General features: G+C 48.0%; 1 protein-coding gene across 1 annotated transcript in view; it reads left to right on the forward strand.

Moving 5' to 3' along the window:
- The window catches only part of ANKFN1 (ankyrin repeat and fibronectin type III domain containing 1), a 348,145-nt gene that overhangs the window by 316,884 nt on the left and 5,352 nt on the right, over nucleotides 1-25,909 (forward strand). Inside the window, exons 18-19 of the mRNA XM_066366429.1 lie at nucleotides 6,678-6,844; nucleotides 12,963-13,176. Of these exons, the coding sequence (XP_066222526.1) occupies nucleotides 6,678-6,844; nucleotides 12,963-13,176 (381 nt within the window). The remainder of the gene's footprint in view (nucleotides 1-6,677; nucleotides 6,845-12,962; nucleotides 13,177-25,909) is intronic.

The raw sequence follows: 25,909 nt of genomic DNA on the forward strand, positions 1-25,909 counted from the left end.
CATAGGAATCACTTGGAGAGCTTGCTAGTAACGCAGATTCCTGAACCCCACCCCAGAGAGGTCTGGGAAGAGGACCGGACCATCTGCATTTCCAGTGGGGCTCTCTGCTGACACTGCTGCAGGGAACCCAGGGGCCGCACCTGAAGTTACCGTATTTCCCCATGTCTAAGACACACCCATTTTCAAAGAACTTGGGGTCTAAAAACTGGGTGCATCTTATATAGTGGTAGTAGATTTTTTTACTTGCATTTCCCACTTTTTCCGTGCTTGTTTTCACGCTCGTTGTAGATGAATAAAACTTGAGTTCAATAACTTTATATGATACATTTTTTTTCAAATTCCGGGCCCCAAAATTAAGATGTGTCATATATATATATATATATATATATATATATATATATATATATATATATATATATGAGTCTTATACGTGGAGAATACGGTACTTACTGCTTCAAACACAGAGACAAAAACATTTTCCAAACTTACAGAACGAGGGATGTGGTTACTATACTAATAGAATTAAACAGTGCTTATCTCTTTGACCCGCCTTACTCTTCTTGATACTAAAAGCAATGTAAGCCCATCTGATACTATTATTCATCCATGAAAACCAGGCCACAGGTCAAAACCTGGCTCTCAACAGTTCTTAACTTTATGATGTTGCTTCCTACAATAAAACATACCTCCTTGCCCCTGGGTCCTCACTGGTCACCATACCATTGGTGATCCAGGTGATTAATGAAGACCATGTAAGTTTCCAGAACAGACCCATTGGTTGGGCTTAGTCCCATTGATATACAAAATTCTGTTAGTCTTTTCTAGGGGGCAGGAGCAAGGTTGGCAGCAGCAGGAAATTAATACACTCTAGTACGCTGTTCATTGCGCTTCAGCACCACCAGCAATAATTGTTTAAATATTGCTGAGCCTCAATAAGAATCTTACCCCCAAGTAATCAGAGCTTTCTAAGAACAGATAACCACAGCCTACTAAGTGTTGCTTAATAACATCTTCTATAGGAACGTCTAAGAGTTTGCACGAGTGGCCTAGGCCCCTCTAAGAAAAATGCCAAGCAATTTTTACATGTTTCTTATAAGCAGGGACTTCTTTCTTCCATAGATAGGTCCAGAGTAAAAGCTCAACACAGACACTAAGCATTGCTGAGAAAGAGAAGGTTGTTGGAAATTCAATCAGAACTCAGAAAATTGTATCAACAACCGGAGACATTCTAATAAAACCTGAAAAGGTGAAAACTATGGGACTATGTAAATTTTAATAGAATAAAGCATTATACTGTATTTCAGTCTGACTAGTGTAAGTCATCCCAATCCCAAGGGAAGTATTTGGGATTCGGCAAGCTGGCCGGGTTCCTGCCAGTGGCCTGAGTGAATCATAAATAACTTGCTAACCAGCCGTGGAAACTGCATCTGGCCGAGTCCAGCACAGCACAGACCTAGCAAGGACAAGGTGGTCGAGAGCTCAGCCCCCGCGTTCTGGAATACAGGCTGGGCTGCAGCAGCCCCTGCAGCGTTCTGCAGAGGCACGTGGGGAGGGTGTCCCGCAGGAGGGTGCGTGCTAGCGCGAGGAGCGGGGCTGCGCGGAGGCCGAGTGGTGCGGGCCAGACCTACGCCCCTCTGCCACCGGAGGGCCGACACTCCTCCATCCTGGGGATGAAAGCAGGCTAACACTCCTCTGCAGAGGCACGTGGGGAGGGCTGTCCCGCAGGAGGGTGCGTGCTAGCGCGAGGAGCGGGGCTGCGCGGAGGCCGAGTGGTGCGGGCCAGACCTACGCCCCTCTGCCGCCGGAGGGCCGACACTCCTCCATCCTGGGGATGAAAGCAGGCTAACACTCCTCTGCAGTAGTAAAGCATGCGCCTGGGGGCTGACAGGGGCCCCTACTTATGCTGCTTCAGAAACGAAAGGAAAAGCAGCACCAGGAGCCCTCACTGTCCGGGATGCAGCCTCTTGAGACTTCGCCTAGCCGGCACTGAAGAGGTTGCCCTGCCTTGACCCTGTGGGCAGTCAAAATTGACAGCAGCTCTATGATGAGGAAAGCTCATTTTTATTGATTCTTTGGGCCTATAATTCATACTGATTGGACTAGCAAGATTTTAAAACTGGGGAATTTTTTTTATTATTAAGAGAAAGGAGAGGAGGCAGAGAGACAGATTCCTTGACTGGGATCCACCCAGCAAGCCCCTACAGGGCAATGCCCTGCCCATGTGGGGCAGCTGCTCCATTGCTCAGTAACTGAGCTATTTTAGCACCTGAGGTGAGGCCATGGAACCATCCTCAGTGCCCAGGGCCAACTCGCTCAAACCATTTGAGCCATGGCTGTGGGAGAGAAAAAGAGACACAGAAAGAGAGAAAAGAGAAAGGGAAGGGTAGAGAAGCAGATGGTCACTTCTGCTGTGTGCCCTGACCAGGAATCAAACCTGGGACATCCACATGCCGGGCTGATGCTCTACCACTGAGCCAACCGGACAGTGCCAAACCTGGAGAATTTCTAGTTTGAAACCTTATGTACATATTCCATACATTGGTACTTGGATATACCCTTCATTTAACATTTTCTGAGTTTCCACTACGCCAAGTACTATGCTGGGGCTAGGCAGAAGGACATTAGTGGACACAATCTGCCCACCAGAAGCCTAGAATCCGGCAGAGAATACAGACATCCACAGCCACACTCCCAATACCGGGAAAGCACTCTTCTAAGAGGCAGGCTGTTCAGTTTCAGAGGGTAGACACCTAGTCCTTTCTCACAGAGAGAATATTTGAGCTAGGCCTTGAAGAATACATAAATACTCCAAAAAGGAAAAAAAAAAAAAGGCAGAAAAGAGAAAAAAATCACCATAAACAGAAGGAACAGCATGCACAAAGGCTTGGAGACCTAGGAAAATGGAGCCTAATTAAGTACATTCTCAGTAGCTTATTGTGACAGATGCTTAAGGCATCTGAGGAAGAGTGACAGGAGATGAAACTGAAAATTAAAAAGGTCAGAAACACCGAGAGCCACCTCAGCCATCCTAAAGAGGACAGACTTTATCCGGCAGGCAAGGGGAGTCATTAAAAGATTTAAGAGAAGGGATGATATGTTCTTACTGGTTCTCAGCAGTTCTGTGGAGGAAGGACTGCAGAAGAGAGGGAAAGAGCCGAGACTAGAAGCAGTGAGACAAGAGGTGGGTGGGCAGTGAGAACACCCCGGGCCAAGGCCGCCACCACAGTGGGGGTGCAGAGGCGAGGGGAGTGGAGGAGTTAAATCAGTAGGACTTCATGATTGATTTAATGTGGTCGGAGAGCAAGATGGAGCAGCCAGAGAGTCTGAATAGGGTGCTGGGGTGGCTAACGTTGCCATCTACCCAAACGGGAGTCACGGGGGGAGGAACAGGTTTGGGGCGGGGGGAGACGATGAGTTCAGTGTGACAAATGATGAGTTCTGAGGTGCCTGTGGAATACCCAGGCACTGAGCCTAATGGGATCCAGGCCACAGGCTTACAAGAAATGGCACGGTCTCAACCCTCGTTGCTAGTGCCCATTTTTCATGAGTTAGGATTTGGTTCCTGAATTCCAGCTGCCAGCCCATTTACTACCAGGGAGCTTTAGTGGGGCATCTTGTGCCCAGGTTCTTTCTGACACCTTGGCAAAGGCTCGTGGCACTAAAACTATGACCCCAGGAAGTAATCCTGTTGATTCCTAGCCTCCAAGCTAGGCTGCATGACCCAGACTGATCAGGACTTTGTTGGGTGAGAGATCTTTAGGGAGAATATTCTAATCTCAGTCCTGTTTTAACAGTCTAACTACCAGATGTCTCATTCTCCCTGGTGGGGTCAGGACAGAAGTGTGAACAACATTTACTTTGTATCTGATATGTACCACACACTGTGTTGGGCAGTTTATATACATATTATTTAATCCTAGGCAGGCATTATTATCCCTAAAATAGGAGAAACCTGAGGCAGGGTCCTGGAGGTTCCACACCCACTAACGTGCAAGGAGTAAGGGGCAGAGCTAGGGTTCAAGCCCAGCACCGTCTGACACCCAGCCTGAGTGCTCTCCACTCTACTAGACGCCAAATCTGGCTTCTGGTGTGGATGCCAACTGCATGCTAGTCTGTCACCATCTTATATCAAAAACGGTCAGAGAAAACACCACAGGGATTCGTCTTAGTTTGTAAATCACTAACAAATTAGTAATGTGGTCCCAGTAATGCATTATTGTACCCTTATACCATTTTGTCTGTGAAGTGCATGTGATTCACATTAGAAAAGAATTAGAAGCTTCCAGCCTATCCTCCCCTCCTCAGGGATGGCTACCAAATGTATCATTGCTAAACCACAAAAGACTATGTTAAAGTAACATTTGTTAAAGTAACATTAAAGGCTCCAGATAAAAACCACTAGCGCGGGAAAGTGAAGCGCGCAGTTGGAAGGTCCTCACAGGTCACTGCGGTGAGTGGCACAGGCGGTGTGGGCGCTGCGAGGCCACCCACTCATCCAAGACGCCCACTACAAGGAGACACAGCAAGAGAAAGTCCTGGGCACCCTGGTGTTTCAGAGCTCAGATGAGACCAACAGTGCTTCTTTTAATAGTGCAGTCGTTCTCCCTACCTTCCAAGTTGTAGTTTAGAAAGAAGGGGAAAGACATGATTTTCTCTTAACAGCTTGGTTTGGAAAGGCAGGCTGTGTAACACCTCACTCTCCTCACTCTGCAGCCCAGAGAGGGCATCAGTCAAGTACTAACAGGATAGAATCCCTCCTCGAAAGGTATGACGAGACGCTACAAGTGTCAAGAGGAAGCTGTGACGTAATGGTGACTGCTTCCTGCAGACTGCCAGTCATTAGCACAGCCCAGGAACACACCTTTCAGAACAGGGACTCAGGAGCACAGTGAGCACTGAGAGGCAGAGCAGACGCAGAGACGGGGAAAGGTCCACCCTCTTCAGGTCAGGGCGCGCGTTTTGTTGTTGCTCATTCAGTCCATCAACACTGACTGAGAAGCTACAAAGTTCCAGGCACTGAGAAAATGATTAATAGGAGGCATGGTTCTTGCCCTCAACTCAGTCTAATACCAAGGCAGTCAAGTAAACACATAATTACAATAAAGCAGGATAAGTGTCCTAGGCGCACAAAAGAGAGAGAAATTAACTGTGCCCCCCCGGGAAGAGGTACCAGAGAGGATCTCACTGAGCGGACATTAACTATCCGATGAGGCTGACCTGGAGGTGCCGCTAGAGAAGGGTGTTGGAGGGTGAGGAGAAGGCAGGTTTCAGACGCACGGAAGTACAGAAGGACCTGTAGTAAGTGCTGCCTGACCAAGCTTAGGGTCAATGCGAGTGAAGTGAAAGACAGAAAGTGGCCGCCTAACAGAAGGGGATGACTGAAGATACATCCAAGTCCTGGGTCGCAGAAACTGTCCTGATCGGGAGAAGATGTTTAGATTTTATCTCGAAGTCAAAAAGGAGCTCCTTCCATATGAGGAACAGAGCACGGAGCCCTTAAACTCACCTGAGATCCATCCTAAAAGGAAATCAATGGTAACAGGGGAACTGTAGAGTCCCAGAAATTTCTCAATCTGCAGAGAAGCAGGGCTTCCTCTGTGAGGTGTGGAGATGACCAGGTGAGATACCCCATTTTAAGGTGTGGCTTTTAGCTTCCTTAAATGGCCAGGTCTCAGCCTCAGGAATCAACAGCCACGAGGCCCAAGGGAAGTCATTAGCTATTCTCCCTGAACTTCTTCACTCACGAGCCAGAATGAAAATGTGTCCACATATTTGTTGCATTATAAACAGCCCTATTTCCAAAGCATGGATGCACTGGTATAGGTCAGAAGTCTACAGAGTCAAGTTCCTAGGGAGTGTGTCTCCAAATTCCACAGTGGCCAGGAAGACACTGGCCCCCACTGGTCTGAATCTGGGTGCGCTCCGCCTCCCGAAGTTAGGCTACATCATCAGACAAGCAGGGAGATCCACGCTCTCTGCGCTGCCCCAGGCTCCGCTCTCCCTGCTCCTGGGCGGGGAGGCAGGGGAGACTGCCGGCCCTGACCTCTGGCCCTTATCCTCTGAGGGCATCGGCGCTCCCATCCTTCCAGGGGTGCCGAGGAGCGGAGAGGCAGGAAGAGGACCCAAAGCCCTCATACCTGATCTTCGGGGAAGTTTTCCCATCAGACCAAAGGCACCCTGAGAAAGCCATTTCTCACATCGTCTGGGACTTCCGGCCTGGAAAAGCAGCATACAAAATACATACTGGAAATCAGACAGGGAAACCACAACTAAGTTTCAAATTGTTATGTTTTTTTTTCTTTAAAGTGATGAGCAAACCTATTTTCCCAGTATATAAATGGCTTCTCTATGATACATATGCATGTATACATATACATACACATGTATCCATCTTTCTAGCAGCCCCAAGTTTAGGGCTGAACATCACAAACTGCAGCTGAGCCCACTGCACTTCCACGTCCCTTTCCAGGACCCCGGGAACCTTAAAGGGAAGACTGTCTGACTCAAGCCAGACAACTGGCTCCTTAAGAGCACGTTCATAATTTATTTATGGCTTAATATTTTCCACTGATAGGATTAATAAATCATGTTTTCATTCGACTTGTTTTCTCTGAGGTATGAATTTCTCTATTTTGCTACCAGATCTAAACGTTTTATTTTGCTTGTCCATTCTCCAGTGCACTTCTGCAGCTACCGGGAGAAATTTATTAGTCTGTATTGCCGCCTCTCTGCCCTGGTGGAGCTGGACTCTCTGAACACCCAGCAGTCCCTGAGGGAAGCGATCTCCGACAGCGAGGTTGCCGCTGCCAAACAAAGACACCAGCAAGTGTTAGATTTCATGCAGGTAAGAGTCTGCTCCTTCTGAGGGCAAGGGGGGGGAGGGGCTGAGGGACAAGCACGAGAAAGAACCGCAGTCTGGGAAGATTGCAGGACCACGGTGTGCAAGGAGCCTGCTGATCTGGTTAAAATCCTAAACTCAAGGAAATGTGCGTTTTTAAACAAAGGCTTAAGAGAAAGCTCTGGATGAACTGCAGTTATAAGAGCTGCACCAGCCACTGTGCAGGCAGCAGCGTCTCCCAGGCAGACAGGCAAGTCCCCACCGCGGGAAGTAGTGAGAGGAAGGCCATTCTGACCTGGGAGCCACCGCCAGGCCCGCCAGACTCACTGTGCTAATGAACTCCCACCCCAGAGAACAGGAGAAGGAAACGGCCCGCTAGTCTGTGTTAACCCAAATCTAGTTGCACTGAGGAGTCCTCGCGCTCTGAACCTCTGGCAGAGCTGACCCGTTCATGTGCAGCTACAGAGGTCAGAAAAGGTGTCCCCTGCCCATGGTCTTGTCTGGAAAGGCCGTACAGTGACAACCTCAGGGTGTTCTGCCAGGGGTACCAACTAGTCACCACGACAAGCTGGATCTAGTCTGGCATCACCTCGAAAGCGTAGGATCTTCCTGCCTGCAGGCCCCTAATTCACAGAATGAGTCAACTAGCAGCAGCCCCATGATAAATAACATGATGATATAAATTCAGTTCAACCTGATAAATATTTGTTGAAGACCTAGGTGGCAGGCACTGTAAGGGAGATACGAAGTTGAATTAGACATAGTCCCTGACCTTAAAGAGTTTAAAAGCCATGAGGGGAAACAAGAAATGTATGTAAGTACACTTTGTGAAACAAGTTAGGTGCCAAAAGTTTAAAAAAATAGAAGTTCTGTATCAACACAAAGTAGTCAAATGACGTTATATTTGTGGGTATAAGAAAGCTGCACGGAGCGTGTACCTGACCTAAGCTCTGAGCGAGGCCCAGACGGACAGGCTGAACTGCCGCAAGGGGCGGGAATCACACTGGTTGAGGCATGGACTGCGGGAAGGGGTAGGAAGAAGTTGGGAAGGAATGCAAGTAGCAATGAGATCAGTCCACAGGGGCTTTAGAAAAGGCTGGCTTAAGAAATTTGCTCTTTATTCTGCAGACAATAGGGACCTGGCCAGAGTTTTGGAAAAGGTATATTATAAGTTCTCAGGGCTGTTTAGGATAGATTCGACAGGACAGGATCGCCCTCCCGAGTGCACTGGGATGGCCACACTGGTTGTTTCTAGTAGACGCTCAGTCTCAATGGCATGATCACTACATAATTTGCATATCATTCCTGGATTTAAGGAGAAGGCGGATAAATGCAGGGAAACCAGATACAAAACTATTAGAACCATCCAGGTGAGAATTAAAGCCCTACGATGAAAAAATGCTATAAACTGGCCAAATAAATTTCTCTCGTCGTCGGAAAAATAGGAACGCTAGTAACAGCACCAGCTCGCAGGGTAACTGAGAAAATTTGACAAGATAATGCCTGTAAAGCACTCAGTGAAATGCCTGCACAGAGCCATGTCATAAATTACATATTCATTTATTCATTCACTTGTGACTAAGAAGGGGAAACGCTGTGAAACGTGAGTGTGCAAGGTTTGGAGTGTATTAAGGACTCGGGAAGAAGACAATGTAATATACTTGTGAAGTGGTGAGCAGACGAATCCTGTCCTGCCTCTCTCCGTGTAAATAAGATAGCTCAGGCGATCTCCCACTAAAGAAATAAACCTTTTAAGAAGCTGCTTGCTCTCTTGATCTGGGAATGTAGCATTTAAAAATTCAAAACATTTCTATCATTTATTTCATCTCTAACCACAGTGAAACACAGAGAGGGGCGAGGGGTGGGACAGGGACAGAGGAGGCATCAGGAGAACAGGAGAGACGGGCTTCTCTTTGGGACCCTGTACACGGGGAGATGAGCTCAGTAAGAACAAGGACCAGAAGGCGAGCAGCATACGTGGTCAGCCGGAACTCCCGCTGGTAACCCTTGGAGAACCGGACAGTTTACTTGCTCTCCAGTGGCTCAGTGTCCTCCCACGTCACATGGAAGGACTGGACCAGAGCTTCCTCAGGGCCTGGCTGACTCTGATACGCCATGACTTCTCTCACACCACGGATGTTCTCTGAGAACCACGCTGTGGACCATGCCCTGGTTCTGTGTCTGCTTCTGTCCGCGTAAGCCTCCCCACATCCAGTATGTTCATCCAACCAGAAGTCCGCGTTTCCAGTCCGTCCCGGCCTCAAGCCCCCCGGGGGCTCCCCACCGCATTCTCCCCCCTGGTGGCTGACTCGCCCCTCCTCCTTCACCCAGCCCAGGGCTCAACGCCTTTTCCTCCTTCCATTCACCATGCCATTAAGTGGACGGCCAAAGACAGTCCAGCCCAGGAATTCTACAGAGTTCTCACCTGCTCTTGTCTCCCAAAGCAGGTCGCTTGAGAGAGAGCCCCTCTACCTACTCTCTGTCTCCCCAGCCACTGTGGACATGGATAAAAGTCGTTTCCAAAGGGTTCAAAAAAAAATCACTCTTGGCCAAGATGAAAGCAGACCACCTCTCCGCACCCAGTCTCCAGCGGAACGCCTTGTTCCACACTGCGTAGATCCCTCGCTGACTGAAGACAATGAGATGTCACCTATCCCCTTATCTACTTTGGGCTTCTCAACCGCTCTCTCCTCCTCTTCTCTCTCTCTCCCTCCCTCCTCTCCCTCTCTCGCTTAGAATGAAAACCAGCTGTAGCCACTCCCATTGGCATTCGCAGCTCAGCCCTCCACACACCGTAATCTGCAGAGGCAACCGCCAGCCACGAGAGCATCTGTACGATTCCAGATCTAAGACAGTGTCGAAGTTACTACACAAACCAAACACTGTAAAGAGCGAGGGAGTCTATGTAAATACAGCGAGGAAGAAGCCAAGGAGCCCAGCCAGAGGAGGGGGCTGGGCCCGGGAGGTGGAGAAAGCGCAGATAAGGTGGACGGCTGCACAGACAGCACGCGCAGCCGAAACGTCCAAGTGCAGAGACTCGGGGCTGGGCAGATTCTGAGCTGCTAAAGCCTAAGGGGCAATTAGGCGGTAATTTATATACTGCAATGCTTCAAATGCTCCTAAGCTGTAATAGAAACACAGCTCATTAAATATAGCCAATCTATCATCCCCTCAAGCACCTTGTAACTGGGCTCTGAGAAAACCAATCACCTTTACATTTTAATGAAAATATTATCTTGCCTGAGTACAGAGAAAGGGGTGTAATTTATGGGATGAAAACCAAACTTTTTAAAGGGCAGGGTGAAAATGGATGCAGAACTTTCAACCCGCAGACCCAGGGAGCTCGTGGTCTTTCTTTTTAAAAACGTGTCAGCAAGTCTTTAGAGGCTGAATTTGGACCTTAAAATCAGGGGGATTATGTTGTCAGTTATTTTTAGATCAACAGTATAAGGTAAAATGGGTGAAAATTGTACTTCTCTGAGAGCTACTTAGCTAAGTCCGTCCCACTCGGCCCACGGGCTTCTCCCAGGCCGGCTTTTCATCTCTTCAGGCAGTGCCTCCTCCCTGAACCACTGACAAAAATGAAGAAGTAAACATTGTTTCTACATATCATTAAAAATTTTTTTCTACACTAAATCTCACTACCCATGCTCAGCAAGAAGGCTGGAACAATCTTCTCGGAAGAGAACAAGTAGTTATACTAATAATTGTATCAGTTTCCTGTGGCTGCTGTACATATTTCCACTAACGGAGTGGTTTAACACAACAGAAATAGACTCGTGGTCTGGAGGCCAGAGATCTGAAATCAAGGTGTCCCCAGGGCCACGCTTCCTCTGGAGGCTCCACAGGACAATCCGTTCTCTGCTTCTTCCAGCTTCTTACAGCTGCTGGCATTCCTTGACTTGTGGCCACATCACTTCAATCTGTCTCTTTGTGGTCACACTGCCTCCTTCTCTTCTGTCTGCCTAATCTCCCTCTGCCTCACTCTTGTAAGGATGTCTTTAGGATTGGAATTAGGGCCACCCAGATAATCCACAATAAACTCCTATCAAAATCCTTAATCACATCTTCTGCCATATAGGAAATATTTACTTTTTTATCATATAATGTCACAGTCACAAATGCCAGGGATTAGGGCATGAACATATCTTTTGGGAGGCCACATTCAGCCCAGTATAATAATTATGGCTGTCATTGCAACAACTGAAAATTTATAATATACAGCTTATAGTGTATTCATCTACATTATCATACTTAATCCTCATCATAACTCTGTTTGAGGGTAGAGATCTAGAGAATCGGGCAACCACTAGCTCACTCACTCATTCATTCATTCATTCACCGAGCAATCACTTATGGAGTACCTACTTTACTCTGCACAGCCAAGAGTAACAGACACAAAAGCTCAGCCCCTGCCTTGGCAGGCGCCTAGAAGCTGTCCACAATCATGTAGTGCCTTTAAAATAACACTGAGACAACAGTATGTTACAGAAGGTAGAACTGATGAAAGCCAAATGAGAGAGCAACAATCCCATCAAGAAAATCAGTCTGAGTCTTATCTGGGACTCCCAGTTCAGCTGAACTCCATTCGAATTTCTCCCTTTACAAGGCCGGTGCCTCCTCATGGGCCTGCCCACCGGGGGGCTTCCTGCTCCACTCCCTGCCTAACAAAGCCTGGAGCTCCCACTGATGTGTTCATTACCAGCCCTGAATATTCCGGACAGGGCAGAACTGGACAGCAAAGGCAGGTGGCTATCAACCAGGCAGGGCCATTCACCAGTTCACCCTTGCTTGTCCGTCCCTCTAAACATGCCGCCTGTCACAGTTTCAGACTCTACTCTCTCGGAAGCACCAGGCTGGTGGAGATCCTTTAAGGAGTACTTTCAGTCTAGATTCAGGCCCGAAGAAGGAATTTTGAATAAACTAGAATACTGAGCAGTCCCTTACCTTTGACACATCTATAGTCAGAGAGTTAACCTTGCAGTATTCACATAGGAACACCTACCTGGAAGTGGAGTGACACTAACTGTCCAAATGTCCTTCAAAAATAAATCATCAGGTGTCAGAGTTGGAAGTGACCTTGACCTTCTAGTCCCATCTCCTCACCGTACACTTGGGTAAATGTGCCTGAAGAAGTTGATGGCTTGCCAAAGGCACCCAGTGAAATCAGATACAAAGCCTGTCACCAGCTCCAGGGCCCCATGAAAAATACGTGTTACTGACAGCCCCGCCTTGGGGAGAGTCGGAACAGCCAGTGTCTAGGAAGAACTTGGGGAAGATCTATCACTGGCAGAGTTAGACACAAAAATATGAGTGACTTTTACATTACCAGGCTAACCCAGAAGTGATGTCTAAAATGGGCTACCCTAGAAATGTACGGATATTTAAATTACCTGGAATAAAGTACAATATTTAAGCTATTCTGTACTTTAGAATAATTTATTTTATATGTGAGAAATATGTTTAATATTTAAGTTATTTCTTTTCTATTAAAATAAATTCAAGAATCTCTGCTTAGTAGAATATTCCAGTAATGCTTTGTGTTTTCTACTACAGTTCACCATAGAACTAAAACTACAGTTTTTTCCTCAAGTACTATTCTGAAATTCAGACGTTATCATATGCCTTCCCGTAACATCCTACTGAGGAATACTGCACTAGACGCTGAGTTAACATTCCCTGTGTGTCAGAAATGTACCCTGTAGTTTTCACAGAGCACTTTCAAATGCATCATTGCGCCCAATCATCACAGCAGTCTCATGAGGTGTAAAAGGTGTAAAATGTTCGTCCACATTTCACAAATAAGACAACCAAGGTTCAAAGAGGTCAAGTGACTTGCTCAAGATTATCACAGAGCTAGTAGTAAGTGGGGGGGGGGGGGTCCCAGCTGGAACCCAGCTCTTCTGCTGTTTGCATTAAATGATACGGCCTCTCAGGCAAATATACAAGACATGAGTGATTGTAAAGAGGTGTTTTCTGATTTAGCCAACCTACACTGAAAATATTTTAACTCTTGCTCAAAACCAATACTGTAGAAAATGTATCATCTCAGAGTGTCAGGGCAACTTCCTCCATTTCGTCACTGGTTTGGTAACTTAGTGTCTTTTTTCCTTATATTGCAAAGCAAACAGATGAAGTCTGGCGTGAAATGAGATGGATTATGGACGCTCTACAGTATGCAAGATACAAACAGTCGATGTCTGGCTTGCCCATCACCAAGCTGATAGACCCCTCCAAAGAGCAGAGCCTGAAGAAGATCAGCTCTACGTCATCACACATAGACTGTCTGCCGTCACCGTCCCCGTCCCCAGAGATGCACAGGAGAAAGGCTGTCAGTGGTAAGCAAGCCCAGCTCAAGTTTTGTATATATTTCTGTCACCAGATCTGTGGCCCCATCTTCACTGATGAAGTCCTTCTGTGGTGAGGCGCTGGCCCCTCCAGCAGTGGGAGACACTGCTCGGTGTACGAGTCTCAAGGCACAGAGGGGACAGATTGAAGCAGTGGAGGGGTAGTAACCAAGCATTACCCTCAGCGCAGCCCCGTTCAGGGGTAGGGAAGAGTCCGTCCAGTACTACCCCGAGTGTCCACGACACAAAAGGACACAGAGCAGGGACGAGGCTTCAGAAGTGCAGAATGGAAACTGGTACAGTAACAAGTGCAGGCTGAGCCAGCGGGGGGGACTCTGACCCAAACCAGGGAAGGAAGGAGTGCAGGCCTGGCCTCTAGCACGCAGGGGCCGACAGGAAGGAGGCAGGATGGAGAGCCCACCTGAGTACGAGGAACAACGTCCTCAGGCAAACGTCCCAGCCACATGGCGCCAGGGTCCTGGGGTGGAGGTGGGAAGAGGAAACCGTGGACACACTAGCGTCCAGAGCCTAAGACCAAACAAGGAGGTTGGCATCATCGTGGATACAACAAGCAGGAGACAACTTACAGACAAGCTGGAGGGGATCTCTAGCAAGCCACCTCCACCCGAGAGTAAGTTTGAATTTACATGGCAAATGCTTACAGCAAAAGATGGGTCGGTTAACAGCAATTTCTACAAAACATCTTTATGTTTATAAATACAGAGAAAGCATACTAGTCAAAGGCAATATAATGTTCTTGCCTAGGACATGTTGACACTAGGCCATTTTTCTAGTCAATTAAAATAATGGCATTCAAAACATCTTTCTTGATTCTATAGCTCAGTGATTTTCAACCCATTTGCCATAAGAATTGTTAAAACTTCCAATATCTATTTTTACTTGTTGAAAATCACAGCTATAGCTTATAAGAGTTCCAATTTTGTAAGCTTAATAATAACCAATATTTTTAATAACTAGTACTGAAATGTGGGCTCATCCCATAGGGGGCAGCATGGTGTAGTAAAAAGAGCTTGGGCTTAGCACTCAGGGACCTGGATTCAAATCCCAGCTTTACTTTACTGGCTAGATGAGCTGGAACAGATTACTACACATGACTCTCAGTTTCCGCATATATAAAATGAGAGTAATATTTATGCCTTGAAAAGTTGCTTGTGCCTGACCAGGTGGTGGTGCAGTGGATAGAGCATCGGACTGGGATGCCGAGGACCCAGGTTCGAGACCCCGAGGTCGCCAGCTTGAGCGCAAGCTCATCTGGTTTGAGCAAAAGCTCACCAACTTTGACCCAAGGTCGCTGGCTCGAGCAAGGAATTACTCAGTCTGCTGAAGGCCCGTGGTCAAGGCACATATGAGAAAGCAATCAATGAACAACTAAGGTGTTGCAATGCGCAACAAAAAACTAATGATTGATGCTTCTCATCTCTCCGTTCCTGTCTGTCTGTCCCTGTCTATCCCTCTCTCTGACTTTTCCTCTGTCTCCTAAAAAAAAAAAGAAAAGTTGCTTGTGCCCTGGCCAGATGGCTCAGTGGTAGAATGTCGGCCTGGCGTGCAGGAGTCCCAGGTTCGATTTCTGGCCAGGGCACATAGGAGAAGCGCCCATCTGCTTCTCCACCCCCCCTTCCTCTCTGTCTCTCTCTTTCCCTCCCGCAGCCAAGGCTCCATTGGAGCAAAGATGGCCTGGGTGCTGAGGATGGCTCTGTGGCCTCTACCTCAGGCACTAGAATGGCTCTGGTTGCAACAGAGCGATGCTCCAGATGGGCAGAGCATCGCCCCCTGGTGGGCATGCTGGGTGGATCCCAGTCGGGAGCATGCAGGAGTCTGTCTGACTGCCTCCCCGTTTCCAGCTTCAGAAAAAAAAAAAAAGTAAAAAAAAAAGAAAAGTTGCTTGTAAGACAAACATGTCAGAGATCCATGGTGTATAATAGACAATAAATTGTAGGTATCATAGCTAATATTATTATTCTTATAGAAAACTTTAGTGAGGATATGAGTCTTTCCTATAAGTAAGTTTGTGTCAGCTCCTATGTTTTAAAAATAAAACGTCAATGTTTAAAAATCAACCCTGGGCAAGTGGAAGAACTTGCGAGACAGCTAATTCATGTTACCAAAGGACTCTATGTTTTAGCAAATCAACAGAAGAACTCTTTCAGTAGAATTTCTCAAGTGTATTTTTTAGCGATACCTATTGGGCTAAAACACCACCCCTGGCAGAAGTTTGTCTAATACATTAACAAAAACTTTCATGATAATTGTATATGTACTCTGGTCAAGAGATGTATAGGCTGCTCTGGAGCCTAGGCGAGGTGTTGAACTCATAAGATCAAAGAAAGCTACCGGGAGGAGGTGACAAAGTCAAGCACTGAAGGATAAGCAGCAGCTGAACAGAAAAAGAAAATAGAGGAGAGCACAGGCAGAGGAAGCAGATGCGCAACTACGCTGTGACTCAGGGAACTGTAAGCCCTCTGGCAGAACTCGGGGTCCAAACATATTGTTCTCCTCCCCCCACTTAAAAAAGTTTTGTTGGTCACCCACCATGTTCCAGGCACTCTGTGAGGTTGGTTACCCACCATGTTCCAGGCACTCTGTGAGGTACAGGGACATAGCAATAAACAAAGCCAAGTCTCTGTTCCCATAGAGCTCACATCCTAAAAAGAGTGACAAACAATGAAAACATAACAAGATAATTTCAGAGAGTTAAGATTCCAGTGTCTAACACAGAACAGCAAGGGGTGGGTGGGAGAGCACTGGACTCAATGGACGGTCAGCAGAGACCTGTCCATGGAAGTTCACTCGGACCAACCACAGAAAAAGGGGCCAGGAAGGCAAAGATCTGGGACCGGGCTATTTTAGGCAACAAAACAGCAAAGAGCTCTATGGTGGATGAGGGGCGGAAAGAGGGCCAAGGTGACTGGAGCACAGTGAGCAGGGGGAGTGGGGAAAGACGGGAGAGAGAAAGGACGGGCCCACATCGGGGAGGGCCAGGGGATGAGGTTTGGATTTTATTCTACTTGTAATGAAAAGCCACTGGAAACTTTTAAGCAAGGATTGAGATAATCTGAATTACTCTTTAAAATCAAATCTGGCTGTTACATGTAGATTGGAAGCAGGGAGATCAATAAGGAGATATTATTAACAGACGACATACCAAGTTTCCTGGCTTGACTGCTTAAAATACTATGATGCTAATTACCAAAAAAATAAATAAATAAAAGATTAGACAGTAGGAGAAACAAGCTTGGGTGGCTGGGCACGAGTTAGTTTGGGGACATTCCACATAGAAGAAACATTCAGGAGAAAACAAGATGGCTGGGGTCTGGAGCTCAGGAAGGAGAAACAGACTAATGCGCTTCAAGACTTGTTGACTATAAATAACGTAGCTACAAAAATGCTTGGGATTCCCTAGAGAGAGCAGATGTAGTCAGATGAGGAGACAAGCCATCTTCGACTAAGAAGGAACCAGAGGAAGAATGAGAGAGAGAGAGAGAGAGAGAAAGTGGCACAGAAAGTACAGCCTGTCAAATGGTGGTGAGAGGTTAAATAAAACTGAAAAGCTTCTATTGTTTTGTATTGTTTTCTTCTGAATAAGGAGGTCATCAGTCTGTGAAGGGAAGGCGATAGAAACGAAACAGAAGTAGATGGGGGTTAGTGGGGGTAAAGTGGGACCAGTAAGGGAGCACTCTTCCCGCAATCCTGGCTGTGAAAGAGGGAGGGAGGGCGGTAGCTGGCGAGGTACAGGGTTGAAAGGACGGGTCTGAAAGGCAAGGTCACAATATGCCCTCTGCCAGTCCACGTCCCCGTCCTTCTACAAGTGATGCTTCCCGTCTGCTTCCCCCTTCCCGGCCCTGGTCGCCTGTCCGCTCCCGGGGCTTCCCCAGGGTGCAGTCTCTCCGGGCCACAGGGTCCTAAGTGGACCCCCTGGCTGTATGAGGGTGGCCTCTCCTATGCCCCATAAGTACCAAGTTGGCCAGATGATGGGTTATACATACTCTCTGCCTGGAGGATCTGGCCAACTCCATTCAGATTTTATTATTAACTTAAAATGGGAGCGATCATCATTCTGGTTCCTTAAAATATAACTCTCTCTTGGGTCCATTTATTTCTCTGAAGCCAAGATTCCATGGGCTGTGAAACTCAAAGACGTGGAAGGCAGCAAATGAAAAATGGAACCCAGAGACAGGGAAACTGCCGAGCGCAGGAGAAAGTTCGTTTCCTATCCCCTCACAAGAACAAAACCATCTCAGGGCCATGGCATCTGCTCCTGCATACTCTGTCACCACTAGTGTGATGACTTTTCATCTGGGGGGAACCATCTATGAAGAGGGAAAAGTCCAACCTAGAAGAACATCCCTAGTGGGTTGTTCACAGGACAAGGTTCGCGACACAATTCCGTCCTGCGTGGGGAGGGCTGCCCTTCCGTCTGAGGAACCTGCTGGGATGACAGAGCTGTCCATCACAAGCCTGGCCTCTGGGCCAGCCCGGCATTCTGCTCCCCGGCTCTGAGTCCTTGGATTTGTCTGCGTGTCTCCGGGGGAGGGGCGGGCTGTGGAGCTCTTTACCGTACTTCCCATTTCTGTGTGGTTCTCAACCATGAAGCAGGACTCCTCTGAGTCAATTAAAATTAAGCATCTCCTAAGGACCCACAGGGGAAAGCTGGCTCCTAGGAAAGGCAGCTCGAGGCAGGGGATGGAATGATTTGGTCCATCACATGGGCCTTTTCTCTCCCCCTCCTTTTCTGTGGGTACAGTGGTCACAGGCAGCAGTCATTTGTTTTCCAATATTGCTATTTCTCCTAGTGACGCATGGGTGAGGCCACAGAGGGGAGGGGGCAGTGGTTCCTTCAGATGCATCTGAAGACTATCCTGAGCTTCCAAATGTAAATCCTCCTGGTAACCTTTTCCTAGATGATGTTAAGGACACTAAGGCATAAACTAAATAGCTTGAAAAATCAACCAAACGCTGAAGATGTTATTTCTCTTGGGAAATTAGAAGGTGAACAAACCCCTAAGAAATTTATTAAAATTCTTCGTGCATAAATTATTTGAATTCTACTTAAACACAGTGGAAATAGAGTCAAAGAAGAACAAAAAAATACAAATTTGGACAGAAATACATTGCAAATGTAAAGATCTATTTCTAGACCCAACACTGCTTATTATTCCTTTCTTTTTGTCTTGCCATGCCCCCTGCTTATAAGAGAAAGGCAATAGCTTTTAAATCAATTATTCTTTCTTGAAATGTCATCTCTCCATAACGCCCGCAAAATCCCCACCGACTCCACTCTGCTGTTGTTGGCCTGACCCACAGCGCCCAGGAGTTGCAACACCCATCGCAATGGCAAGAAAGCCAAGCCTCCTAAGCCAGCACTAATACTACGGGCAGAACTTGCATCCAACAGCTCCTGGGTCACCCAGAGGGAAACCAAGGTTGTACCCGTGCCTGGCTGCCCAGTGGGCCCACTAAGGGGGACTGAGGAGCACAAGCAGGTTTATTAGAATAACAGCTGGGCAAGGCGCCTTCAATGCTTAATGGGGCATATGGCTGGATCTGGGGATGGAAGCTGCACTTTGCATTCTTTTCCAGGAAGGGAGGGAGTGGCAGTGGCCTAAGTCCCTGGAAACTCTCCTCAGTGCCCTGGCTGGCATCCTGGAGATTTTCCCAGCTTGTTCTGGGAAGGGTATCCCACTCTAAGCAAGAGGTTCCACTAAGTCTTGTAATAAACAATACAACCACCCTGGGAGTCAAATGCTTAGATTCCCACTAGAGCAGTGTTTCCCAAGTGTGGGCCAGTGAAGCTACAGTGTATAAGAAAATATTCAGCACTCCTGCCCAGGCCTTTGCCTTCTCCTTCCTGGGCTGCTACAGTTCTAGCATGCTCTCTCTGATTTCTCTCCTATCTCCCTTGCTCGCCGGAGCTCCAGTAAAGAGGCTGCATCATCAACCAACTCTGCTAAACCTAGGCTGAGAAACGGTGCCAGACTAGGTCGTCACCAACACAGGACAGCACGCAAGAGATTCCTGTTCTCTCTTATTAACAGCATTCTCACAGCAAAATCTTGAAGCTTATCTGACTACTGGTGTGTACTTTAATGAGTCACTTCTTCATAGGTTTTCTAATTATTCTCTGTTTAAGGTTGGAACGGATCTCAACAATATTGTCACCTTTTGTGTGTAAGGCCCTGAAAGCATTTTTAACAAATGAATGTAATCCTTGTGGCATCTGCAGAAGGCAGGCCCCATAATCACCTACATACTACGTATAGAGAAAGGTTCAGAGGGGCTGATTAGCACAAGGTCACTCACACAGCAAGGGCTCAGCCAGGACTTCGGCCCAAGTTTGTGTGATTTCAAGACAGTTGCTCTTTCTGCTATAACTGGGCTGACTCAGCAGGACAAACATAAAGCAAGATGATTGGGTGACTGTTCTCAGGAATTCTGATGGCAAATTAAATAAATTAGATATTTTCAGGCTGCTTTCAATTTTGTTTTTTAAGAGGCAAATTTTACCATTCTTTATGCTCCCAGATTTCAGTATCTGTTTCAGTTGCAATTCACCCCAACGTGTTTCACTGAGAGCTCTGTATGTATCAGGCTCAGCACTAATAATGAGGCTAACAATACAATGACGACTCAGTCAGTCTAGTTAGGGGGTCCTCACAGGCTGCTCACATGTCCAAGCTCAGATTAGACGATACGGGAAACACAGAAGATTCTCCAGGTCCCTTTGGTTGGCTTGTTCTTTGGTCTGTTCCTGCACCGACTGACTTCTTCAACATTGACCAAGTGGAGATGAATAAGACAGAACGCATGCTTCTCCAGAGTTCACATATCACTGAGGCAGACACGTGTGCAAACAAATAATTTATAACAAACCTTGATAAATGCGGTAACAGAGATATAAATAAAATGCTATAAAATCCAAGAGAACTGAGCAACTAACTCCACCTGGGGAAATCAACACAGGCTCTTCCTGAGAGACTGAGTCTTCAAATACGACGAGCTGGTGAAGTGTTAGAATGCCGGCCCTTTAAAGCACAGCTTCAGATACGGCTCTGTCTCCTGAAACAATAATGCATGCTCACTGTTTGGAGGCTGAGAGGCAAACGTGCCGACTGCTCCTTCAGAGTGCTGGGCGGACTATGCTCCTCCAGAGTGCTGGGCGGACCATGCTCCTTCAGAGTGCTGGGCGGACTATGCTCCTTCAGAGCGCTGGGCGGACTATGCTCCTTCAGAGTGCTGGGCGGACCATGCTCTTCCAGAGTGCTGGGCGGACCATGCTCCTCCAGAGTGCTGGGCGGACCATGCTCCTTCAGAGTGCTGGGCGGACCATGCTCCTTCAGAGTGCTGGGCGGACCATGCTCTTCCAGAGTGCTGGGCGGACTATGCTCCTTCAGAGTGCTGGGCGGACTATGCTCCTTCAGAGTGCTGGGCGGACCATGCTCTTCCAGAGTGCTGGGCGGACTATGCTCTTCCAGAGTGCTGGGCGGACCATGCTCCTTCAGAGTGCTGGGCGGACCATGCTCCTTCAGAGTGCTGGGCGGACCATGCTCCTTCAGAGTGCTGGGCGGACCATGCTCCTCCAGAGTGCTGGGCGGACCATGCTCCTTCAGAGTGCTGGGCGGACCATGCTCCTTCAGAGTGCTGGGCGGACCATGCTCCTTCAGAGTGCTGGGCGGACCATGCTCCTTCAGAGTGCTGGGCGGACCATGCTCCTCCAGAGTGCTGGGCGGACCATGCTCCTCCAGAGTGCTGGGCGGACCATGCTCCTTCAGAGTGCTGGGCGGACCATGCTCCTCCAGAGTGCTGGGCGGACCATGCTCCTTCAGAGTGCTGGGCGGACCATGCTCCTCCAGAGTGCTGGGCGGACCATGCTCCTTCAGAGTGCTGGGCGGACTATGCTCCTCCAGAGTGCTGGGCGGACCATGCTCCTTCAGAGTGCTGGGCGGACCATGCTCCTTCAGAGTGCTGGGCGGACCATGCTCCTCCAGAGTGCTGGGCGGACCATGCTCCTTCAGAGTGCTGGGCGGACCATGCTCCTTCAGAGTGCTGGGCGGACCATGCTCTTCCAGAGTGCTGGGCGGACCATGCTCTTCCAGAGTGCTGGGCGGACCATGCTCTTTCAGAGTGCTGGGCGGACCATGCTCCTTCAGAGTGCTGGGCGGACCATGCTCCTTCAGAGTGCTGGGCGGACCATGCTCCTTCAGAGTGCTGGGCGGACCATGCTCCTTCAGAGTGCTGGGCGGACCATGCTCCTTCAGAGTGCTGGGCGGACCATGCTCCTTCAGAGTGCTGGGCGGACCATGCTCTTCCAGAGTGCTGGGCGGACCATGCTCCTTCAGAGGGCTGGGCGGACCATGCTCCTTCAGAGGGCTGGGCGGACCATGCTCCTTCAGAGGGCTGGGCGGACCATGCTCCTTCAGAGTGCTGGGCGGACCATGCTCCTTCAGAGTGCTGGGCGGACCATGCTCTTCCAGAGTGCTGGGCGGACTATGCTCTTCCAGAGTGCTGGGCGGACCATGCTCCTTCAGAGTGCTGGGCGGACCATGCTCCTTCAGAGTGCTGGGCGGACCATGCTCTTCCAGAGTGCTGGGCGGACTATGCTCTTCCAGAGTGCTGGGCGGACCATGCTCCTTCAGAGTGCTGGGCGGACCATGCTCCTTCAGAGTGCTGGGCGGACCATGCTCTTCCAGAGTGCTGGGCGGACCATGCTCCTTCAGAGTGCTGGGCGGACTATGCTCCTTCAGAGTGCTGGGCGGACCATGCGCTGGGAAAGGAAAGAAGCGTCACAAGCTCCGGAGCAGTTGCTTCCAGTTATGGTCATTTTTATTATCAGACTTCTAATGGGTTGAATGGTGGGACCCAAAAAGCTCTGTTCCTGTCCTAACCCTCAGAACCTGCGATCGTGATCTTATTTGGAAAAGGGGTCTTTGAGGGTGTAAGTGAGGGTCTCGAGATGAGAGCCTCCTGGATTCTCCAGGTGAACCCTAAATCCAATGGTGAGTGTCCTTGTAAGAAACAGAAGAGAGAAGCAAACACTGGCCCGATGCAGCCGCAGGGACGCCCCCAGAAGCTAGAAGAGGCAAAAAGGGACTCGCCAGCCTCGGAGGGGCAGCCCTGCTGACAGACACCCTGATTCCAGTCATCTGGCCTCCAGAGGTGTGAGGTAATCAAGTCTGTTGTGTTAAGCCGCCTGGGGGTGCCAGTTTGTTACGTTGGCCACAGGAAGCAAAGACAAGTCCCAGCCCCGTTCTCTAGCGGCAGCAGCATCAAGAAGTCCTTACTAGAACTTACTCTGACTTTGGGCGGGTACTGAACAAAGAGGCTTAGATGGACCAGGTCCCAGGCTCAGGAAGCCACCACAGAAAGCCAGGGACATGCTCAGGTGAATGGGAGGACAGCAGCTCTCTGGAGTGAGACAAATCAGCATGTGGGTCCCTATTCGCCATTTAACCCACTATATGAATTGAAAAATGTAATGAGCCTAAGCTTCAGAATACTTATCTGCAAAATGGGAACGGTCGTAAGCATTAAATAAGATAAAGCACCTAGAGCACACAGCATGACTAGTCCACGGGTACTGTTATTACTGTCACGGACACAAAAGAAGACATGGGGACAGCTGAACAGACACAGTGATCAGATAAACAGAGAAGTTCCACTGATGCCAATTACCCGTTCCTTGTATAGATCTTATTTCTAGCCCACTTTCCGATTTTCAGCTAACTTCTCTTCCTCACATGCCCATGACGCCTACTGCTGCCATCAGCAACAGCAGCCAAGAGTTCTGATACCCTGTTACTAGAAGGCTCCATTTTCCCCACTAAAAAATGTACAAAGTACTGTCTAAAACTTGTTTCCAGAATATCTAAGTCATTCAGCCCAAGCCTTTATCAAGTTCTCTACTTCTAAGCTATAAAATCTCTTTATGTCTGTCTTCTTCCCTAACCACGTGTCCTTCCATCTGTCTCATCAAAGACCAGGGCCAGCGCCGGTGCTCGCGAGTGGTCCCCCTTCCTTGTTAAACTCACCAACCTGCCACTCCTACATCGGCAACAGCTCCCTCTCCGGTAGTTCCTTCTCTACCCACAGACATCTCCCCTCACCTTGCCCCCAGCCCCATATACACGACGCGAGGCTCCCACTGCATCTCCCCTCACCTTGCTCCCGGCCCCCATATACACGACTTGAGGCTCCCACTGCATCTCCCCTCACCTTGCCCCCGGCCCCCATATACACGACGTGAGGCTCCCACTGCATCTCCCCTCACCTTGCCCCCAGCCCCCATATACACGACGCGAGGCTCCCACTGCATCTCCCCTCACCTTGCCCCCGGCCCCCATATACACGACGTGAGGCTCCCACTGCATCTCCCCTCACCTTGCCCCCGGCCCCCATATACACGACGTGAGGCTCCCACTGCATCTCCCCTCACCTTGCCCCCGGCCCCATATACACGACGCGAGGCTCCCACTGCATCTCCCCTCACCTTGCCCCCGGCCCCATATACACGACGCGAGGCTCCCACTGCATCTCCACCAGGATGTTTCTGCTCAGCTCAGCCCCAAGTCAAGTTTACCATCTCTGGCCCTGACCAAACCCGCTGCCGGTTAACTGCTCTGGTTTACTACTGTATCTCCCAGGCACTGAGGCTGGAAAACTCCTACTCACTTCCGGGCCTTTGCACCTGCTTCTCCAAGCTGCATGGAACACTCTTCCCGAAAACTTCCACATAACTGCTTCCTTTATGCAGGTCTCACTAGACTCCGTTTTCTACAGATTCCTCCCCTGGCCACTTTATCAGAAGACCCTTCCTCCCAAGTCTCTTTACCTGAAACCCAGTTTCATTTTCTTCACAGAACACTACACTAGCTGAAATTCATCTTTCGTCTTTTCTGACTTATTTGGTGTCCAATCCACAGTCTTTGGAAGCAGAGACCACAGCTGTCTAGCACAAAACAGGTGCTCAGTCCACATCTCTGAATGAGTGGCTCTCCTGGACTTGTTTTCCTCCACATAACCTCTGCTCTTGCTCCGCCCCACAACCTGGAAATGATAAATATGTATTTAAAGGGAACATAGCATGGACCACAGCCTCCTAGCTGGCTTCCCTACCGTGCTTCCTCCTCATCCAGTTCATCTAACATCCTAGCTGCTACATAAATATCCTAAATCACGGCTCTCATCTTGTCAATTACTTCCTCACAATTTTTCAATAACTTTCACCGGCTCCAAAATTAGGTACTAACTCCTTATCTAGGTATTCACTACTCTCTTTGGACTCCATCCAATCTTAAAAAAATAAATTCCCTCTTTAACCATTTATTATGATATAATTATAGAAGCAGCAGCCTAACCATTTATTTTGAAATGATTATAGGAACAGTAGGTTGCAAAGAAATGTTCAAGAATTCCCGTGTACACTTCCCCCAGCCCCTCCCCAATGTTAACATCTTAACTCTTGTACAACATCAAGACCAAGAAGTTAGTACAACCCATAGCGCTTATCCGTATTTCACTCACGTGTGTGTGCATGCGTGTGTATACATGCACACAAGCACACAGGCTCGCTTGTCTAGTTCTAGGCAACTGTATCATATGTGTAGCCTTGGGTAATCGCCACCATAATCGAGATACTCAACGGGACCATCAACACCAAACTCCCCTATTGCCCCTTCTTAGCCTTATCCATCCCCCATCCCTACTCTTGGCTACTACTAATCTATTCTTTATCTCTATAATTACTTAATAAGTGTTACATACATGGAATTATTTTACTTTTATTGGTGAGCATTATTCCATAGTGTAATGTACCACAGTTTGTTTAATCATTCATTCACTGAAGGATATGTAGGTAGTTTCCAGCTTGGGTCAACATGAATAAAATTGCTTTGAACATTCACGTACGATTTCCTCCATGAAAACGAGCCTTGGATTTTCTAGGATAAATTACCCAGAGTGAAACTGCCAGCATTTTACTTTTGTAGCCTCACTTTCTCCGAATTCTATTCCTGTTCCCATGTGGTAATCAAACAGGAGGACTTGTTCTGTTTCCTCTTCTCTGGTTCCTAGTCCCATCATCATTTGCACATTTATTATTTAAAGCTGTCAAATCACTTTTTGAAAGTGGATGAAGATATAAAATATACAGACAGAGAATAGACAGGTGAATGGGGAAGAAAATAAATAAAATGCGATTCCTTTCCTATACACTTCCATCATATTTGTTAGACTTCTCTTATAAAGTTCATTTCTTCTAGTCTCATAGATGCACGTGCCCTACACCTCCATTAAAACAGTAAGCTCCCTAGAGACAAATCATTTCTTATTTGTTTTAAATTCACTCAGATACCAAGCACAGCCCAGTGTTTCTGTTAGAACAGGAGCTCAAAAAAAATCCATTGTCGAATGAATGGATTAATTAAATATCTGCCCTAATTAGGCTCTGGTCTAACCAGGAAACCCAGATATTATAAGTGCACTAAAAGAGATAGCTAATGCTACAAGTATATACAGGCTAAGTGCCAAAGGATAATAGAAACAAAAAGGGTTCCCAATGTACAGACAAGTGAGCTCACTTTCCACGACAGTTGGGGTATGCTTCCTAAAGAAGGCTAGGTTTGAAAGAAACATTGAACAGATTCATAGAACAACAATAAAAAAAAAGGTGAAAAGGTCATCCTTTTGGTAGATGTTAAAGAACAACATATAG

Source organism: Saccopteryx leptura, chromosome 2, assembly GCF_036850995.1.
Source record: "Saccopteryx leptura isolate mSacLep1 chromosome 2, mSacLep1_pri_phased_curated, whole genome shotgun sequence".
In the NCBI taxonomy this organism is placed as follows: Eukaryota; Metazoa; Chordata; class Mammalia; order Chiroptera; family Emballonuridae; genus Saccopteryx; species Saccopteryx leptura.